Source organism: Erinaceus europaeus, chromosome 2 (genome assembly GCF_950295315.1).
Source record: "Erinaceus europaeus chromosome 2, mEriEur2.1, whole genome shotgun sequence".
NCBI classification, from domain to species: domain Eukaryota; kingdom Metazoa; phylum Chordata; class Mammalia; order Eulipotyphla; family Erinaceidae; genus Erinaceus; species Erinaceus europaeus.
Window position 1 is genome coordinate 106,317,670 of NC_080163.1, and position 21,358 is coordinate 106,339,027.

The 21,358-nt window shown below is 40.4% G+C and overlaps 1 protein-coding gene and 1 long non-coding RNA gene across 6 annotated transcripts in view; one reads left to right on the top strand and one right to left on the bottom strand.

Annotated features, from left to right (window-relative positions):
- LOC132536602 (uncharacterized) overlaps window positions 1-20,017 on the bottom strand; it is a 204,079-nt gene extending 184,062 nt beyond the window's left edge. Inside the window, exon 1 of the long non-coding RNA XR_009548110.1 lies at window positions 19,917-20,017. This is a non-coding gene — a long non-coding RNA (uncharacterized LOC132536602). The remainder of the gene's footprint in view (window positions 1-19,916) is intronic.
- TENM3 (teneurin transmembrane protein 3) overlaps window positions 1-21,358 on the top strand; it is a 1,349,345-nt gene that overhangs the window by 1,291,123 nt on the left and 36,864 nt on the right. For all 5 annotated transcript variants that reach the window (XM_060184664.1, XM_060184667.1, XM_060184671.1 and 2 more), the window contains 3 exons: window positions 4,016-4,248; window positions 5,530-5,684; window positions 6,480-7,354. In XM_060184664.1, the coding sequence (XP_060040647.1) occupies window positions 4,016-4,248; window positions 5,530-5,684; window positions 6,480-7,354 (1,263 nt within the window). The remainder of the gene's footprint in view (window positions 1-4,015; window positions 4,249-5,529; window positions 5,685-6,479; window positions 7,355-21,358) is intronic.

A 21,358-nucleotide genomic window follows, 5' to 3' on the forward strand; every position in this document is an offset into this window, starting at 1 on the left:
AGAGGGTAGCACTTCATCTCCTGTGTAACCTCTAAGGATGCCCCCCAATTTTTTTTCTAAAATAAATGAAGTTGATTCAGGTGTATCATTAAAAATATACTAAAGACACTTCTTTTTCTTTATGTGAGGTAGTATAACTGAAGGCTAATACTACAAAGAAAAAAAACAAAAAACCCAACCCAGATATCTCAATTAATAACTACCAGTATGGGACATTACGCATAGTGGTGGTAGTTATGGGACTCTTTTTGTAGGGAGAAAGGTAAAAGCCTTTTTTTGTTTGTCAAAGCCAGCTTTTATTTATTTATTTATTTTTTTATTTAAGAAAGGATAAATTAACAAAACCATAGGATAGGAGGGGTACAACTCCACACAATTCCCACCACCCAATCTCCATATCCCACTCCCTCCCCTGATAGCTTTCCCATTCTCTATCCCTCTGGGAGCATGGACCCAGGGTCATTGTGGGTTGCAGAAGGTGGAAGGTCTGGCTTCTGTAATTGCTTCCCCGCTGAACATGGATGCTGAGTGGCCGGTCCATACTCCCAGTCTGCCTCTCTCTTTCCCCAGTAGGGTGGGTCTCTGGGGAAGCAGAGCTCCAGGACACATTGGTGGGGTTTTCAGTCCAGGGAAGCCTGGCCGGCATTCTGATGGCATCTGGAACCTGGTGGCTGAAAAGAGAGTTAATATACAAAGCCAAACAAATTGTTGAGCAACTGAAACATATTAAAGACTGGAAAGGAGACCCTACCACTGAAAGTGTTCAAACTGTTGTATCTCTTGGTATTTGTTAACCAGCATCACAGCCTTAAAACTTTATTGTTTTGTTTTGTTTTGTTTATTGCCTCCAGGGTTATCATTGGGTCTCTGTGCCAGTGCTACAAATCCACTGCTCCTGGCAGTCTTTTTTTTTTTTTCCGTTTTTATTAGATAGGACAGAGAGAAATTGAGAAGGGAGGGAAAGATAGAAGGGCAGAGAGAATCATAGACACCTGCAGACCTGCTTCACCACTTGTGAAGCGACCTGCAGTTGGGGAGCCGGGGGCTTGAACCGAGATCCTTGCCACATTGTACTATGTGTGCTTAACCCGGTGTGCCACTGCTCGCCACCCCAGGACTTTATCTTTAACATCATCTGGTTCTTCTTGATCATTTTATTAAGGAAATGCTGGTTTACAGGATTGGTGTTGTCAGAGGGGTTCAGTTCAGAGTTAGTCCTATTTATTTTTAATAATAATTAATTATAATTATATGCAATTATAATTAGACACATAATGGAATATTATTTGGAACTGAAAAATAAATGACAAAATAAGACTCTAAACCAGTAGAATAAAGAATCAGCTGTATAAAAAGCTGTATCCCAATAGATTTATTCATTATCCATTCCTCTGGGAGCAGTGGAATAATGAAGGTGTAGAATGCCACACTTAGTCGCGATGCGCACGGACCGACATAAGAATCCCAGTTTGAGCCCCCAGCTCCCCACCTGCAGGGGAGTCGCTTCACAAGCGGTGCAGCAGGTCTGCAGGTGTCTGTCTTTCTCTCCCCCTTTTTGTCTTCCCCTCCTCTCTTCATTTCTCTCTGTCCTATCCAACAATGACAACAACAATAATAACCACAGTAATAAAACAATAAGGTCAACAAAAGGAAATAAATAAATAAATAAATATTTAAAAAACAAAAAAAAAAAAGAATGCCACACTTAGTGATGAAGAAGGAGAAGGGGGAAGAATAGTCAGCAAACTAAAGGTAAGACAGTTGGGATTACTCATTTTAGGAAAAGAAAAAGGGAAAAGAATGAAAAAAAAAAAAAAAAAGAGCCTCAGAGTCCTGGAAGACATATATCATCAGAAATCCTAGAGAGATTGGTCAGGGGTAGATAGCCTAACAGATGGTTATGCAAACAGACTCTCATGCCTGAGGCTCCAAAGTCCCAGGTTCAATCCCCTGCACCACCATAAAACAGAGCTGAGAAGTGCTCTGGTTAAAAGTAAATAGATAAAAATAAATATTTAATTCTAACTTTGTCACAAGTTTCCCAGGCCTTGATGATCTTCCCATTTTGTGCATTTTCCACTGCAGATAGAAACATGCTAGTTTGATGTTTGCTCTGCTTGGCACTTTTAAAATTGAGACACTTCATTTTATGAAGTCTTTAGCCCACAAACAAACTCATAGGCAGGTTTTAAAGCAGCTTAATTTACCAACTTAAAAAATAAAGTTGATGTTGGGAGAGGGCCAGTGGTACACCCAGACGCTTATACAAGGTACCATATACAAGGATCAGGTTCAAGATCCCCTTCCCACCTGCAGGGGAGAAGGTTCCCAAGCAGGTCAGCAGACAGGTGGTTCTCTCTCTTGTACTCTCTAATGCCCCCTCCCCTCACAATTTCTCTCTCTCCTATCTAATAAAAAAGAAAGAGGGAGAAAGATGGCTGTTGGGAGAGGTACATTCACTGTGCAGACACTGAGCCCTAATGATAACACTGGTGACTAACTAAACAAAAAAACATAAAGTTGATGGATCCATATTCTGACTCTCTGCATTAGGACCATGAACTGAGACATCCTATTTCATGTTAATTTTTGAACCCATATTTAGGATAATTGTTTTTGCTTGTTAACTAATATTTAGTGCTTATGTATTTACTTATGGACACAAATAGAGAGAAATTGAAAGAGACGGGGGAAATAGAGAGATTGAAAGGCACCTGCGGCATTGTTTCACCACTTGTGAAGCTTCCCTCCTGCAGGTGGTAGGGGGCTGAAGCCGGGTTCTTGAACATTGTAATAATGTGTGCGCTCAACCCAGTGTGCCCTCAAGACAAATGTTTTAACTGTTGTGCAGCATGTTACAGATTGGATGATGATGATGATGATGATGATGATGATGATGATGATGATGATGAAGAAGATGATGCAACCAAAACATGGTGCTTTACAATTTCAGGAGCAGGCATTCTGCTTGATTTGATCTTGTAGCAAAAACAGGAACATTCCTTATCATGAGGTTTGAGTGAAATCAGTAGTGTATTATATTCTATCAGGGAGTTTGATAAAGACAAGCTTCACCTGGAATAAATTTCATGGCTGTCACTCAAGAGTAATTTACTGGTGATTATTATTAAAGTAATCATTCATTATAATTGATTATTATTAAAGTCATCATTATTACTTTGTATCCAACCAAAAAAAAATTTTAAGAACTTCTTTCTTTGTTTTAGACTAGAAGTATGTTTGCCTTGTAAAGGTCGTATTTAATTTTTTGGAATATTTTATTTATGTTTAATGAAAGAGATATACAGAGAGAAAGAGACGCAGAGAGCAAGACCAGAGCACTGAACAGCTCTGGCTTACGATGGTGCTAGGGATTGAACCTGGGACTCTAGAACCTCAGGCAGGAAAGTCTTTTGCATAATTGTTATGCCAGCTCCCCAGCTAGTCATATTTAATTTTTATTGTTCAATTTTTATTGTTTTACCAGTGGTTTATAGTACTATAGAATTCCAGGGCTACAACTTCACATCTTTATGTGTATAGAAGCCTCACTGTACCCACCACCAGAGTTCTAGTCCCCCTTCCGCCCTTTGTTCCCACCATAAGTGATAATTATTTTAAAGATTCTGTTTTCAAGTTGTCAAACTCTCAATATCAGGCAAGGAAAGATAACATATCAGAGGTTCCTACCATTCTTACGTCATGATCAAATATGCTGTTCATTTTCCAGTCTTTGATTATAAATGGAAGTAAGCAGGTTTCCATTTATAATCACTTTCTTGTGATCTGTTTTAATTTTTGAAGATGTATTTATTATTTTCATGAGAGACCAATGTTGTAGTGTATGTTGGTGTCAGGATTAAACCTGTGGCCTCAGCATTCATGTCTGCTTTGCTGCCATTGTGCTATCTCCCCTCCTGGATGTTTCCTGTTTTGCTCTTTTAATTTCTCTCTGTGTTTTTAGGAGTAAATCTCTTATGATGCTCATGTATGGTCCTTTTTTTTTTTTTAACAGCAGCAACCCAGCTCATCGATACTACTTAGCAACGGATCCAGTCACAGGAGACTTGTATGTTTCTGACACCAATACCCGCAGAATTTATCGCCCCAAGTCACTTACAGGTGGCAAAGATTTGACTAAAAATGCTGAAGTGGTTGCTGGAACAGGAGAGCAGTGCCTACCGTTTGATGAGGCCAGATGTGGGGATGGAGGGAAGGCAGTGGAAGCAACACTCATGAGTCCCAAAGGTACTTGCTTTTATCAATTTGAGAATTTCTCTGTATAAAAGAAGAAGAAAATCCAGTTAGTGCCTGATTATGTTTAATGTTTAATCTAACATTTTACCCTCAGCTGTGTTCTGGAAAGCTATTTCACATCTAGTGTTTTTAAAAGCCTTTTAGAGTAAACCTACTAGAAACCTTAGTTGATTTTACAGTAAATATTAGGCTCTTGGCTTTTTTTTTTTTCTTTACTTTTTCAAGAAGAAAGCAACTACTGTGTATTATTCAGGTCACATTTCAGTTAAACTTAAAGGAAGTGTCCACATTCTTCATTGTCCTGGAATTTCTTTGTCATGAATGAGTCCCAGACCTCTTTAAAAGCCATCACTAAGCAACCCTATTAGCCCTTACGCAGTTTGGAGCTATTAAACCTTTGTCTCTATGCCATGGGAAAAAAATGCTTACTGTGAGGAATTTCTAGAGATAGCAAGAGTTAAAGTTCTATGTGGTAAAGGTTTCTAGCTTTTCAGCCAGTCAGAGCTGACTCCTTGTTCTTCTGTATTATGCCACTCATTACACTGCTTTTTTTTTTTTTTTTTTTTTTTTTTTTGGTTAGGGCTTTATTTTTTCTCACAATAGCTAGTGACTATTATGTGAACACAGACTGAAGAAAGTACTTGTACTGAATTATTCATAGTAGATATTTCACCACAGCAAGGTCAACCAAACACTAACGTTGGTTTAGGTCTCATTTTGTGAGGACATAGTTACTCCAGGTTCAGTGTAACAGAATTTGACCTGTTTTTATAATTTATAGAAAGCAACACTATAGAGACGTGATTTTACATTTAGAACATAAGTACTAGTGCCTACCTCATTCATAGCACCAAATGAAGATTCTTTGCAAATTTGAATTTTTTCTGTACTACATTTTTTATTTGCTTATTGTTTTAAATGACACTGGACAAGGAAACTACGGCATCATGCACAAATGACTCCACCACTGAGTGGTTTCCCAAGACCTAATTTCTCATTCTTTATTTGAGAGAAAGAAAGAGTGGAGAAAGGGAGAGACAGAGAGAACATAGCACCTCTCTGGTGTCAGGGCACAAACCCAGGACTTGGTAAGGTACTCAGTCTACTGGGTGAGATATATGTTGGCCCAGTTTAAATTTATTTGTATTGGGTTTTTTCTAATTTGTTCATATCTGCAATCCTACCTGCTGCATGTTATCATTGAATTTTAATGTCAAAGCTAATCTTTTCTTTTTTTTTTAAATGAATAACTCTTGCTTCTCTTGTCAAAAGGAATGGCGATTGATAAGAATGGATTGATCTACTTTGTGGATGGAACCATGATCAGAAAAGTTGATCAAAATGGAATCATATCAACTCTCCTGGGCTCTAATGATCTGACCTCAGCCCGACCTTTAACCTGTGACACCAGCATGCACATCAGCCAGGTAGGAAAATCTTGGGCAGAATTAGTTTGTTGTTTCTTCTAAGTGATACACTTTATTATGTCATAGAATGCTGTAATGATACCATATTAAACTCCATATACCCCGTACAGCAGCAGTTATGATAAAGCTGTTCCGTTTAGATGAATCTCAGGAGCTAATAAAAAGTTATTTTCTTCTACATTTTGCATTTGATGAATTCAGTGAAATGCACAACAGCTATCACAATGAAGTGTGAAGTGCTCATCATAAAAATACCAGCCAAGTAGCAGCATGCATATATCCCAGAAAGATCAAAACAGCTTCAGAAATCTCTAATCTTTTGATTGCAGGTGCTTGTTAAGTAGAAGAAAGAACGCACAATTAGTCCCAAGGGACTTATATTTAGAATTAGTAACTTCGCAATTGGCCTCATTGAAAACACAATAGAACACTAATGTAGTCAGAACCTAGGAAGCCCCAACATTTGATGATTATTACTGCTCAAAGGAACGCATGTGTTCCTATCTCAGGGATATCTATTAACTCACTGCTCAGAGGTTCATTTGCACTGGGCTGTAACTTGCAAATCTTTCTGTGAACTGCATACTTAAATAAACTGCTGTTTCCTACATCAGTCTTAACTAAAAAAAAAAATTTTTTTTTACTATAACTATTAAACAATTTTTTAAACAGTTTATCACATTAAAGATGATTTGCCTCCTCCATCCCACCCCCCAGTGACCTAATTGACTCTTACGGCAAATTAACAGTCATGCAGTGACTGCCTAACCAGACTATTTACTTTTTTTTATTAAGGTACGTCTGGAATGGCCCACTGACCTGGCCATTAACCCGATGGATAACTCCATTTATGTCCTGGATAATAACGTAGTTTTACAGATCACTGAAAACCGCCAAGTCCGCATCGCAGCAGGACGGCCCATGCACTGCCAGGTGCCGGGCGTGGAGTATTCCGTGGGCAAGCACGCCGTTCAGACCACTCTGGAATCAGCCACAGCCATCGCTGTGTCCTACAGCGGGGTATTGTACATAACTGAAACTGATGAGAAGAAGATTAACCGGATAAGGCAGGTCACGACCGACGGGGAGATCTCCTTGGTTGCCGGAATCCCTTCGGAGTGTGACTGCAAAAATGATGCCAATTGTGACTGTTATCAGAGTGGAGATGGTTATGCCAAAGATGCCAAACTCAATGCTCCATCCTCCTTAGCTGCTTCTCCCGATGGGACCCTGTACATTGCAGATCTAGGAAATATCCGTATTCGGGCAGTGTCCAAAAATAAGCCTTTACTGAACTCCATGAACTTTTATGAAGTCGCCTCACCCACTGATCAAGAACTGTATATCTTTGACATTAATGGGACGCACCAGTATACTGTCAGTTTAGTCACAGGTGACTACCTGTACAATTTTAGTTACAGCAATGACAATGACATCACTGCTGTAACAGACAGCAATGGCAACACCCTCAGAATTAGACGAGACCCGAACCGGATGCCAGTTCGAGTGGTGTCTCCAGATAACCAAGTGATCTGGTTGACAATTGGAACCAATGGCTGTTTGAAAAGCATGACTGCTCAAGGACTGGAACTTGTCTTGTTCACTTATCATGGCAACAGTGGCCTGTTAGCCACGAAAAGTGATGAAACTGGGTGGACAACTTTTTTTGAGTAAGTACATCAAAATTCTACTCTTTGAGGTAAAGAAACATAATCTAAGATAATAATTTTATAATACTCAAAGCAGTTGGTATCCAGATTTGGAAGGATGAGTGAGTGTAGTTTTGATAATTGTGGGTTCCTTCTTTCATAAATGGAAGATAAAATTGCAAGATGCAAAATTGGATATCGGTCTTAGTAAGGATCCATATAGATGAGAAGCCCTACAGGTTCATATCATGATAAATCTCATTCTGTGTAAGGTCTAATATTTTGTTTCATACAAACTTAGTATATTGGGAGTCGGGCGGTAGCACAGTGGGTTAAGCGCAGGTGGCGCAAAGCGCAAGGACTGGCGTAAGGATCCCAGTTCGAGCCCCCGGCTCCCCACCTAGAGGGGAGTCATTTCACAAGTGGTGAAACAGGTCTGCAAGTCTCCCTCTCTCTGTCTTCCCCTCCTCTCTCTATTTCTCTCTGTCCTGTCCAACAACGACGACATCAATAACAACAACAATAGTAACTACTACAATAAAACAACAAGGGCAACAAAAGGGAATAAATAAATAAATATTTTTAAAAAGAAGGTACCCGGAGTTAGGCAGTGGCGCAGCAGGTTAAGCTCACATGGCCCAAAGCACAAGGACTGGTGTAAGGATCCCAGTTCGAGCTCCCGGCTTCCCACCTGCAGGGGAGTCGCTTCCCAATTGGTGATGCAGGTCTGCAGGTATCTCTCTTTCTCTCCCCTTCTCTGTCTTCCCCTCCTCTCTCCATTTCTCTATCCTATCCAACAACAACGACATCAATAACCACAACAAGGGTAGCAAAAGAGAAAATTAAATAAATATTTTTTAAAAATTTGTAAAAAAGATAAAAAAAAAAAGAATGAAATGAGAATTAGCCATCATATACTTAACGGTAGATGTACTTTGCCATGAATGCATGTGTAAAATTATTTTTGATCATTTGTTCCTTTGACTAACTTTGCACAAACCATAAGGGGAAATTAGAAGAGCAGAAATGGCATACTGACAAATGCAAAATAGCCTCTGAAACAAGTATTGAGTTCCTTAGTGTGGTTTTTACAGTGATACGCCTGATATTTTCTGTAGGAAAACACCTCTAAAACTACAATGAAAGTCAGTAGAAAGGAATGATTCAAATACAAATATTTTCCATACAACTTTTCTGGAATGGATCTAATACAGAAAGCTTAGTTCTCCTGTACTCCTGTAGCTTAAGTTGCTTTTCTTCCTTTTATTTTTTTGGACAGATAACCTTTTTATAAAATGAATGTTACCCAGCAGCATGATTTTGTCAGAGGAACAAACCTTTTCAGCTGAATTACATTAAAAATTCCATTCTTAACATTCTTTTTGCTCATTTTAGGATCACACCAGGACAGGAATAAATTGGAAGTTAATGGAAAGTATTTCATTTTGCACCATTTCAAAGTGATAGCAGGACTTATTGACAAAAAGGCAAAAAAAAAAAAAAAAGTAAGAATTATTATTAGCAGGTTAGTCTGGACAGGAGAGCTTCTCTCAATCTAGAATCTTCACAAAATGATAGTGGTACTGGTAGGGTTTCAGGTAAATCCAAGCTCAGAGCAAGGAAAAACAGAGAGATAAGTCTTTCATGCAGTCCAGGACTGAAACTCTGCTTGGTGGGTTATTTTTTTAGTGTCCTTATTTGTCAATGAGAATTGACACTGCTCAGGAGTTCATCATATGCGGAGTCAGGCAGTAGTGCAGCGGGTTAAGCGCACGTGGCGCGAAGCGCAAGGACTGGAATAAGGATCCCAGTTCAAGCCCTGCTTCCCCACCTGCAGGGGAGTCACTTCACAAGTGGTGAAGCAAGTCTGCAGGTGTCTATCTTTCTCTCCCCCTCTCTGTCTTCCCCTCCTCTCTCCATTTCTCTCTGTCCTATATAACAATGATGACATCAATAACAACAACAACAATAATAACTACAACAATAACAAAAACAAGGGCAACAATAGGGAAAATAAATTTAAAAAAAAGAAGTTCATCATATGGGTTGGTACTGTCACTTGACCATCTTGGAAAGCATATAGTGGTTTAATAATGACCTCTGAATCTTAATCAAATTTGGAAAATTCGAGATTAGGATGTATTTTATTGATATGGGGCAGCATAAGAAACCATGGGGGTTTTTTTTATTTTATTTTTTGGAAATCATGGTGCACAAAGAAGACATATTTCTCTAGTCAAAAACATGATCCAGTAATTTTAAGTTTGATGTGGAGTCAGTGTGATGACTAAAGTGGAGGTTGAGTGGACAAGACTGTTTTGTAAATGTAAACATTTTGTAAGGGCAAACACTGCGTTTTCAGATAAAATAGTCAACTAATTGAAATACTTCGTAATTGACATTTCAGTAAGTGCAAACTCATACACAACATATTTAAAGCTTATCTATTAAATGAGATAATCTGTTTTTAAGACAAGAATTCCAAAAAGCATTATTAAAATAGATTTCCAAATATAAATTCATAATTATACATATAACTCAGGTAGTTTATGTATGTAACTTAAGTAGTTTGTGTATAGTAAATTAGGTTAAAGTACATAAGCTATGATATATAATAGCTGAGAGATATATATATAAGTTATGGGTATGTATATTTCTCATAATTTCATTGTTTTCTATATATAACATAGTTAAATGTAGCTGTTATAAGTACATAGTCATTTTATATGTGTATAATTATTACAAAATATGTATGTTATATAGTTACCTTTGTATAATACAGTTTGTCATTCAACATATTAAGAGCTATATAAAAATATCATATATATATCTGCCTTTGTTATAATCTAAGAATACAGTGGTTGAATAAATCAGTGCAGAAAATAACTTTTTGGGGAGTTGGGCAGTAGCGCAGTGGGTTAAGCGCACGTGGCACAAAGTGCAAGGACCGGCATAAGGATCCTTGTTCAAGCCCCCGGCTCCCCACCTGCAGGGGAGTTGCTTCACAGGCGGTGAAGCAGGTCTGCAGGGGTGTCTGTCTTTCTCTCCCCCTCTTTATCTTCCCCTTCTCTCCCCATTTCTCTCTGTCCTAACCAACAACGACATCAATAACTACAATGATAACTACAACAAGAGCAACAAAAGGGAATAAATAAATATTAAAAAAATCTTTAAAAATGTAAGTAACTTTTCCATTAGATATTAGAATAAATTCTGCTTTCTGAATGCCTTATTTTTTACTTTTTCTCTGGGTGTCTGGATCAAAGAATGACTAAAGGACTTCTAGGAACATTTATGCATTTTGCAAAATTATACTACAATATGGAACAGGAAACAGCGAGGATCTTAACCTAAGTAATTCAGAATCATGACATCAGGATAACTATTTTGTTTTGTTTTGTTTGAGTTGTTTTGCTTTCCATACATCCTTTTAATGTAGCTGTGGAAGAGCAAAGGCCCACTTCTTCTAAGTATGAGAAACTAAAGCGCACTCAAAAGTAAGTGTTCTAAAGAAAGGAGAAGTGTCAGTAGCAGACAGTTCTCCCCAAAACACTCATGCAGATTTTGTCTGCAAGAGCTTGAGAGTGTTGGTGAATAAACTCAGGTCCTGTCTCTCCTTATCTGAACCTTGACAACCGGACTTTCATCATTTTATTTCCTGACTTGGACATGTGGCAGGACATGATGTTCGTAACAGAGGCAGTGGGTTCTCAGAGTCACTGTCGGACTTCCTTGGGGTGTGTAAGTACTAGTGAGACTCCTGGAATACAATATGCATCTCGAATATTTCTTCATATCTTTTTTTTTTTTTTGCTTCCAGTGTTATTGCTGGGGCTCGGTGTCTGCACAAGAATCCACTGCTCCTGGAGGCCATTTTTCCCCTTTTTTGTTACCCTTATTGCTTATCATTGTTATTATTGTTGCTGTTATTATTGTTGTCATTGTTGTTGGATAGGATAGAGAGAAATGGAAAGAGGACAGGAAGACAGAGAGGGGAAGAGAAAAACAGACACCTGCAGATCTGCTTCACCGCCTGTGAAGTTACCCCTCCTGCAGGTGGGGAGCCAGGGGCTCCAAACGGGATCCTTGTGCCAGTCCTTGCACTTTGTGCCACGTGCACTTAACCCAATGCACTACCGCCTGACCCCTCTTCTTCATATCTTTATAGAAGTGCATTTTTAATTTACACCTTGTAAGTGTTTCTGGTGATTTCATAAAGAAAGGACTTGGGACATTGGACAATGGAGAGTTTAATCAAAATTACCAGGATATTAAAAATAATAACAACAATAATTAAACACCATTGTCAGTCAAAAAAAAAAAACCTGTTTTGCTAACGTGATTGCTAGATTTGCCACATGCTCTATAATCATCTTTCTAGACAAACCCTTGCAGGCAGATATTAAACTTTTGTTATTATTTTATTTATTTATTCCCTTTTGTTGCCCTTGTTGTTTTATTGATGCATTTATTGTTGTTCTTGTTATTGATGTCGTCGTTGTTGGATAGGACAGAGAGAAATGGAGAGATGAGAAGACAGAGAGGGGGAGAGAAAGATAGACACCTGCAGACCTGCTTCACCGTCTGTGAAGCGATTCCCCGGCAGGTAGGGAGCCGGGAGCTTGAACCAGAATCCTTATGCCAGTCCTTGCGCTTAACTCACTGCGCTACTACCCGACTCCCTTATTATTATTTTTATTGTTACCTGAGTTGTCACCTGCACAAGAAATCCACCTATCATTTTTTCTTTGTGATAAAGAGAGCAATAGAGAGGAAGTGAGAGAGATACCTGCAGTACTACTTCACTGCAAGCAAAGTGCCCTCCACTCCCATCCTACCCTCACAGATTGAACCCAGGTCCTTGTGCATGGCAGCATGTGCCTCCACCAGGTGTGTCACTACCTAACCTCTTGAAATCTTGAAATTAAACTTTAAAAAAAAAAAAAAGAATTTATTTACTTACTCATGAGAAAGATAGGAAGGAGGAGAGAGAGAAAGAACCAGACATCACTCTGGTACATGTGCTGCTAGGGATTGAACTCAGGACCTCATGCTTGAGAGCCCAATGCTTTATCCATTATGCCACATCAAAGATCACAAAATTAAACTTTTCAGCCTAAATTCCCATTTGTGCACACCAGTTTTTTTTTCTGCCCAGCCTATTTCTAAAAGTTTTGCAATTGGAGTTTAATTTGTTTTTGGTTTTGCCTCCAAGATTACTAGTGGGACTTGGTGCCTGCATGTCGGCGTTCACACGGAGTGACGTCCAGCAGGAAGGCAAAACCGACCGGCTCTCTTTCAATCGTTCAAGGGACGACACGAAGCAGAGACACCGGGGAGAAATGATGTGTTCACAAATCTTGTTTACTGGCAGGTGGACATGAGTTTAAATAGAAAACCAAACAAAGTGCATTATTGAAATATGTCAGAAATTACAGGTTTCTTAAAGGTCAGCTTGCCCCTATGGTAGGGGGCTGGTATGACAGGAATTGATGAGATACAAGACAGTTATTCTCCATGACGCAAACAACTTAATTATCCAAAGGTATTTAAGAGAAGCATAGGGGTTAAACCAGTAGGGTGAGACAGAGAGAAGATGGATATCAAAGGCCATATAGTTTGGAATTTCTCTTGTCTGGGGTCTGAGGTGTATGATGGAGTGTGTGATAAGGTGTGTTCTCCTCTGTGATCAGAAGGTGAGGTGAACTTTGAGTAAATGAACCTTCAGGTAGGCAGCCATATGGCCTGTGGTTAATGGAGAGAGGTAGTGAGGTTTCTGTGGGCTTGAGAGTCAAGAAGGGAAGAACTAAGTCTGAGAGACGGTTTCTCCCCTTTGCTCAACTCGGCAAGAGAGACTTACAAGGGGGTATCTTCTCAGACCTCCATCCAAGGATGGGGGGAGTTCTCCCTAAGCTCTATCAAGCTTCCACATATCCCAACACCTGCACTATGAATCCACCACTCCTGTGGCCATTTTTTTTCCAGTTTTTTTTATATGACAGGACAGAGAGAAATTGAGCAAGAGGGGAAGACAGAGAGGGGGAGAGAAGACACCTGCAGACCTGCTTCACTGCTTGTGATGCAACCCCCCTACAGATGTGGGGGCTGGGGCTTGAACCAGGATCCTTACCTTACATCCTTGTGCAGGTCCTTGTGCTTCATACTATGCACACTTAACCCAGTACACCAACACCCACCCCCCTCAATTGAAGTTTTACAGGACAGAGTCAGGCGATACTTAGATGTAGAGGATACGACTCCCATAATCCCCAGTACCACTTGTGCCAGAACAGAGTAGTGTTCTGATCTCTCCCTCCCTCCCTCTCTCTTCTCATTCCCCTCTCTCCTCTCCTCTTCTCTCTTCACCTCTCCTCATCTCTCTCTCGCTCTCAAAAATAAATTTTGTGCCATCAAAGTGACGATGGCATTTCACAAAACAAGATGTGTGAGGTTTCGAGTTTGCTCCCCAGCATCAAATATGTCACAGCAATGCTCTAGTTCTCTATCTCTGTCTCTCTCATTAAATAAATAAATCTTTTTTAAAGTTATAGGAAAAAGACAGATGGAAGAAGACTGGAATCAGTAAATTCACTTACTGATAAAACAGAATTAGCTCAAATTATCTTGCGTATTTTAATTTTATTCACTTTTTCTTCATTGCAAATGTTAGTTTGTCATTAGCAAATCACATTATTACTATGAATTAAGAATGAAATATGGAAGTATTTAAATGTATTTAAATGTATTTATGTACATTTATTTTATATGTGTTTATTTTTACATTTATATACAATAGATTACAAACAAATATATTTGATCATCTTTGTAACTCCCATGATTTATAAATTGATGCGATGCAGATAGAAGGCTCCTTGGGGTCGGATGTTGGTGCACCGGGTTGAGCACACATGTTATAGTGCATAGAACTCTCCTAATGGCTATTTGTTGAATGAAAATGTTGACAGGTGAATATTTACTTACAGAAAAGAACCTAATAAAGCCGATGTAAGTATGTATCAGGCTCATTAGGGGGTGCAGAAGGTGGAAGGTCTGGCTTCTGTAGTTGCTTCTCTGCTGGACAGGGATGCATGGGCTTTGGCAGGTCGATCCATACCCCCAACCTGTTTCTATCTTTCCCTGGTGGGATAGGGCTCTGGAGAGGTAGGGTTCCAGGAAATATGGGTGAGGTTGTTTGTCCAGGTGAGTCAGGTTGGTGTCTTGTAGCATCTGCAACTTGGTAGCTGAAAAGCATTAAGATATAAAGCAGAACAAATTGTTTAATAATCAGGAACCTGAAGGTGAGAATAGAGCAGATGAGATTTGGGGATTTCCATTTTGGAAAGAGCTAGGAAGTCTTTTAGGTATATTGAACCAACAAATTTAAGCCTGGCTCTCACCACATTGAACAAAATTTCAGTGCTATGACTCCTTCACTGTCTCTCTCTCTGCCTCTTTGTCTCTATCTTAAAAAAAAAAAAGCTAGCGAGTCAGGCGGTAGCACAGCAGGTTAAGCTCATGTGGCACAATGTGCAACGACTGGCATAAGGATCCTGGTTTGAGCCCCTGGCTCCCCACCTGCAAGGGAGTCACTTCACAGGTGGTGAGGCAGGTCTGCAGGTGTCTATCTTTCTCTCCCCTTCTCTGTCTTCCCCTCCTCTCTCCATTTCTCTTTGTGCTATCTAACAACGACAATAACAATAAGAACTACAACAACAATAAAAAGGGGGGGCAACAAAAGGGAAAAAAAACTAGCACATGCTTAACTAGGTGTGCTATTTTCGAACCCTGCAGATGGTGTCTGAAGAATAAGAGCCTTCACTGCAAAAACTAGGGATGTCTTTTTTCATCATATCAATTTCTTTTCTTATTTCTCATTATTGTATCCTCATGACTCACTAAGGGAAATGGCCAGTGTTATTAGACCTACTACTGGTTGATAAGATACAAAGACTACAGGATTTGGGTGGTAGTGTACTAGGAAGATCACACACACATTACTATGCACAAGGACCCAGGTTCAAGCCCCCAGCCCCCATATGCCAGGGGGAAGCTTCACAAGTGATAAAGCAGTGTCTCTCACTCCTTCTCTGTTCCCATCCCTTTTTAATTTCTCTGTCTCAAAAAAAAAGTGATAGGAAGACTACAGAAGTTGTCAAGTGGCTTATGGTTCAACTTTGAATTCTGAGTTAGAATCATTCTTATTGCTATTAAAGCCATATGACAGGAAGTCGGGCGGTGGCGCAGTGGGTTAAGCGCATGTGGCACAAAGCGCAGGGACCGGCGTATGGATCCCGGTTCGAGCCCCCAGCTCCCCACCTGCAGGGGAGTCGCTTCACGGGTGGTGAAGCAGGTCTGCAGGTGTCTATCTTTCTCTCCCCCTCTCTCTGTCTTCCCCTCCTCTCTCCATTTCTCTCTGTCCTATCCAACAACAAAGCAACGTCAACAATGGCAATAATAACCGCAACGAGGCTGCAACAACTAGGGCAACAAAAAGGGGGAAAAATGGCCTCCAGGAGCGATGGATTCATGGTGCAGGCACCGAGCCCAGCAATAACCCTGGAGGGAAAAAAAAAAAAGCCATATGACAGCAGGGCTCTTGCACTGGGTTTGTTGTAGAGTAGAAACTGATGAATGGTGTCCCCTTATATGGAAACACCATAACCTAGGTACTCCCTTCACTTAATATTAAGGACTCTTCAGTGATTCTCCTCATGCTATTCAAAAATAATTATCACACGCTATGATTCCTGCACAAAAGTAATTCCAGAGAGACCAAAAAGATCTCACCTGCTAAAAAATTATTATTTAAAAAGTTTAGACGCAAAGTGAAACCACACTTCTTCCACTGGAATGCACACAAAAGCAAATCCAGTGTATTGAATCAGGCAAGAGAATAAATTATTTAATAGTAAATGGCATTTCATAGTTCTGTGCTTGCTCACCTCCATAAAATGCAAACCACTTGGATGTACACAGAGGCTCTTCTATCTGGTTAAAGAAGACATGAAATAAAGCTCTACACTCTGGCCAGTTTGTACATACACACCATCAGGTTAGTGTGGGCTTTTCTGTCTGGAAACATTTACTGTTTCAAGCTTTAGAGCAGACTGTGGTCTTTTGTGTGCTGTATTCAGATGTACAAAGCAACTAAATGAGTGTCAGCTTCTACACACTTGTGTAGGTAGAGATGGGTCTCTAGCTTCTCATTTGGGTGCTTTATTGTCCCTCATTTGAGCTGAGCAATTTCAAAATGAGCTTCTGAACCATTTCTTTATAATCAACTTAACTCTGTGCCCCTGGCAAGCCCACGACTCCTATGGTCATCAGTTCTGACACTCTGGGAAAGTGCAGGAATAAAAGGCTCTCAGAGAATGTGAGGGAGGCCGTGTGAGTAGCACCTGTACACAAAATTCAAACTGTAGCATGCATTGAGCACAAGAAACAGAGAAAACTCAGTGCCGGGAGTCGGGCAGTAGTGCAGCGGGTTAAGTGCACGTGGCGCAAAATGCAAGGACCAGCATAAGGATCCCGGTTCAAGCCCCCGGCTCCCCACCTGCAGGGGAGTCGCTTCACAGGCAGTGAAACAGGTCTGCAGGTGTCTATCTTTCTCTCCCCCTCTCTGTCTTCTCCTCCTCTCGTGATTTCTCTCTGTCCTTTCCAACAACAGCAACAACAATAATAACCACAACAATGATAAAACAACAAGGGCAACAAAAGGGGAAAAAATAGTCTCTAGGAGCAGTGGATTCGTGGTGTAGGCACCAAGCCCAGGCAATAACCCTGGAGGCAAAAAAAAAGAGAGAGAAGAAAAAAGAAAACTCAATGCCCACTATCTCAAATTCAGAAAGATGTGCCTATTCTGTTTAACACTGAAGCCTGTCTGAATAGCCTGACAGCTGTGCCTAGCTGTGTTCTCATGTGTGTTACTGTTTAACTAGAATTGCTTATGTTAGAGAAATTATAGTTGCATCTTCCCCAGGAGCAAACTGAGACAATGACTTCGCCTTTGATAAACATCTGACATCCGACCCTAAACTCAAACATAGAAACCACATTTCATTGTTGTTTCTGCCAAGTGCTGCATTAGAAGTAAAGTGGGTCCTTATTATAAACATGTTTATCTTAAAATGGTGTCCAGTTTCCTCTCCCATCTTTTCAGGATGTTAAAAATGGTCTTTCACGAGTATAGGATGATACCACTCATCAACAGAAGTTGAGATAGAAGAACAGAAAGGGAAAATCAAAGCAGGATTTGACTGAATTTGGAGTAGGGCACCAAAGTGAAAAATCTCTATGTTAAGGGTGACGGTGAGGGTGGATGTTGGGCTTCACTGAGGGAGGGGGGGATGGGACACAGTTTTTTGGTGGTGGGAATGGTGTTTATGTACACTCCTATTAACTTGTAGTCATAATAAAATAAATAAATAAGTAAATAAATAAATAAATAAATAAAAATGGTCTTTCAGAGACCTCAGCAGATCACTTAAGATCATGGGGAAAATGCTGTGCTGATTGGTTTCCATATTTGCTGTTTTGTTTATTTGTTGTATGGTTTTCCTTTTAATTTTCAACCAGAGAGTGTAGCCTCAAGGATATCAGTAAAAATGTGTTGGCAGTGGGATACAGTAACTATGTACATTTTAAACATTAACCTGAGCACTACTAAGCAATACACTTATTAAAAACTTGGTTTAATCCAAAGCTCTCCCATAGAGCAGTTTTAAGGAAGAATTAGTGCCGTGGTGGTTTCCAAGCAGAAAGGGAAATGGGAAAAAATCCCAGAAAAAAATAAATAAATAAAACCAGGTTCGTCAGATTTTCTCAGTATATCAGCTGTGTCCTTGCAATGTGAGGTTAGTTGCAAGGCTACATTAACTCTTTCAGCATGTTCCATTTAACAAATTAATGTTCTAGAAGTGCTAAATGGCTCTATAATGGCTCAAGAGTGAATAAAAGCAGCCTCCAAAAGTGTCGAATTCCCTCTTAAAACTAATTATATAACTGTCTAAATTAGATAGATTGTCTGATAGCCTCCTCTCTGTGGCCATTTAGTGATTTCCCTTTCACAGTGATTATCAAATGATTTACCCTAAGACTGTGTTAGATGCACTAGCCATTCCAAAGGATTGTTTGATAAAAGGGTAAGAAATTTACACTTGGATAGCCAGTGAAAAGAAACATTGGTTTCTTTTTCTGTGATCTCAAAAACTGGAGAACATTGGGATGTTGGTTATTCAGATATTAAGCAGTGTCTAAGTCCCATTCTTATGGCAACAAAGTAAAAACAGCCTTCCCAGGGAAAGCCCCTTGCTATTATTCCAGGATCCTGAAGTGGCTTCAGAATATCTTCAGACTGAAAATACTTGAGACCGCCCTTCTCTTCTGCTCTCTCTCCCAGTGTTGAGGAAGGCAATCTGTGGAGGAGACTTTGGAGCACCAGTACATGTCTCCAGTGACTCTAAGAGAGGCAACACACACACACACACACACACACACACACACACACACACACCCTCACATAGAATCCTCCCTCCCCCGTCAACATGTCTTAGAAATGCACACACTCAAGACTTCAAGACAGAATTCCTACCTCTCAGTTCACCACAAGATTTGCTAAATCCATGCTTTTTAATATGAGGCCATCCACCATCTGAGAAATGTTGATATAAACACATACCATTCGGGGCCCAAGAGGCGGTATGGTGGATGAAGCTTTGAACTCTTAAGCACGGGGTCCTAAATTCGTTCGGCAGCTCACATGTACCAGAAAGATGCTGAGTCTCTCTCCTTCTCCCCACCCCATAAACAAATAAAGACATCTTTTTTTTTAAATAAAGCATTAAAAAAAAACATGAGGGTCGGGTGGTGGCACAGCAGGTTAAGCGCACGTGGCGTAGGGATCCCGGTTCGAGCCCCCGGCTCCCCACCTGCAGGGGAGTGGCTTCACAGGCGGTGAAGCAGGTCTGCAGGTGTCTGTCTTTCTCTCCCCCTCTCTGTCTTCCCCTCCTCTCTCCATTTCTCTCTGTCCTATCCAACAACAGACGACATCAACAATAACAATAATAACCACAACAAGGCTACAACAAGGGCAACAAAAGGGGGGAAAACAACATTTTGTATCCCCACCTAAAAAGTATAGATGTTGCCTCTAAATTTATTTTACAAATATAAGGGTTGTGTAAGTGAAATTTCCTATCTCTGAACCTTTAATTAAAAACTAGTCTATAAAAAGCAAAAATTGAAAAAAATATAATTTCTTTAAAGGAAGCTATTAATTAAATTCAGTATTTACTGAATTCTAGTCAAGCACCGATTAGAAGGCAGACCTCATTCTATTTCAAACACTAGAAATGGAAAGTTATAGTAAAGGCAAGCTACATGATGTTTTTTTTTAATATTTATTTTATTTATTTATTCCCTTTTGTTGCCCTTGTTTTATTGTTGTAGTTATTATTGTTGTTGTCATTGTTGGATAGGACAGAGAGAAATGGAGAGAGGAGGGGAAGACAGAGAGGAGGGGAAGACAGAGAGGAGGAGAGAAAGACAGACACCTGCAGACCTGCTTGACCGCCTGTGAAGCGACTCCCCTGCAGGTGGGGAGCCGGGGATCGAACCGGGATCCTTATGCCGGTCTTTGTGCTTTGTGCCACCTGCGCTTAACCCGCTGCGCTACAGCCCGACTCCCGCTACATGATGTTTTTAAGCTAGATAGGTTACAGTTATAACACTAAAAGAAAGATGGAAATAATCTTGTAATCAGGAGGAGCCAATGCCTAAGTTTCTAAATACATTAGGCAGTTTCTGGGTAAAACAAGAAAAAGTCAGGATAAGACTTGGGGAATGGGGCATGGCCATAGAGCAGCAGTCGCTGAAAGATCACAGTTAGGAACAACTTGATAAAGGGGGAAAAAATTGAATCTCATGATGTTTGAAAGAATTTACCCTGTGGGGCGAGGTGGTGGCGCATCTGGTTGAGTACACCTGCTACAATGCACAAGGACCTGAGTTCAAGCCCCTTGCCCCCACCTGCAGGGGGAAAGCTTCACAAGTGATGAAGCAGTGCTGCAGGTGTCTCTGTCTCTCTCCCTCCCCCCTCTTGATTTTTCTGTGTCTCTACCCAAATAAATAAATAAATTTAAAAAATAGAATTTACCAAGCTACAGGTGGGTGCAGGTGTGTTGTAAGGGACATTTCAAGAAGCAAAGGAACTTCAGCTCTAAATTAAGTTCATCAATAAAATAGACCCAATAGGGGTGCAGGTGGTAGCGCAGTGGGTTAAGTGCACATAGAGTGAAGTGCAGGGACCAGCACATGGATCCCATTCAAGCCCCTAGGTCCCCACCTACAAGGGTGAAAGCAGTGGAGTAGGTCTGTAGGTATCTATCTATCTTTCTCTCCCCCTGTCTGTCTTCCCCTCCTCTCTCAGTTTCTCTCTGTCCTATTAGACGACAACAACAATGGAAAAAAATGGCCTCCAGGAGCAGTAGATTTGTAGTGCAGGCACCAAGCTCCAGTGATAACCCTGGAGGCAAGAAAAAAAAAAAAAAAAAAAGAACCTAGAACACAACAACAGCAAAAGAAGAAAGCAAATACATAGGGAAAGGGAGGGCAAAATGGACAGCGTTATGACCAATGTTGGTGAACCAAAACCATTAAAGACCTAGAGATTAGACAAGAAACTAAAATCATAATCTCTGCCTCACCTTGGGTGGAACCTGGTGGTGGGTGGGATGAGTCAGGAAGAGAGGGATGAATACTGAATCACCTCGAATGTAGGTGCAACTTGGGAGATACAGACAGAGAGAATGTGGGGTGAATCTTGGACTGGGGTGAGATACTGCTCCAGAGCAAGGGACTCTGGGGAAGGGTTGGAAGTGGAAGATTTGGGCCAGGAGGAAGTGGGGGGGGGGGGGACTGGTGTCCTAGGTTGAGGGTGAGAGTATTGTGCAGACACCTATCATACAGAGCTGGGAAATTGTGCCCATATGTAGACAGCTGTGCTATAAACCATTACTGCCCCCCTCC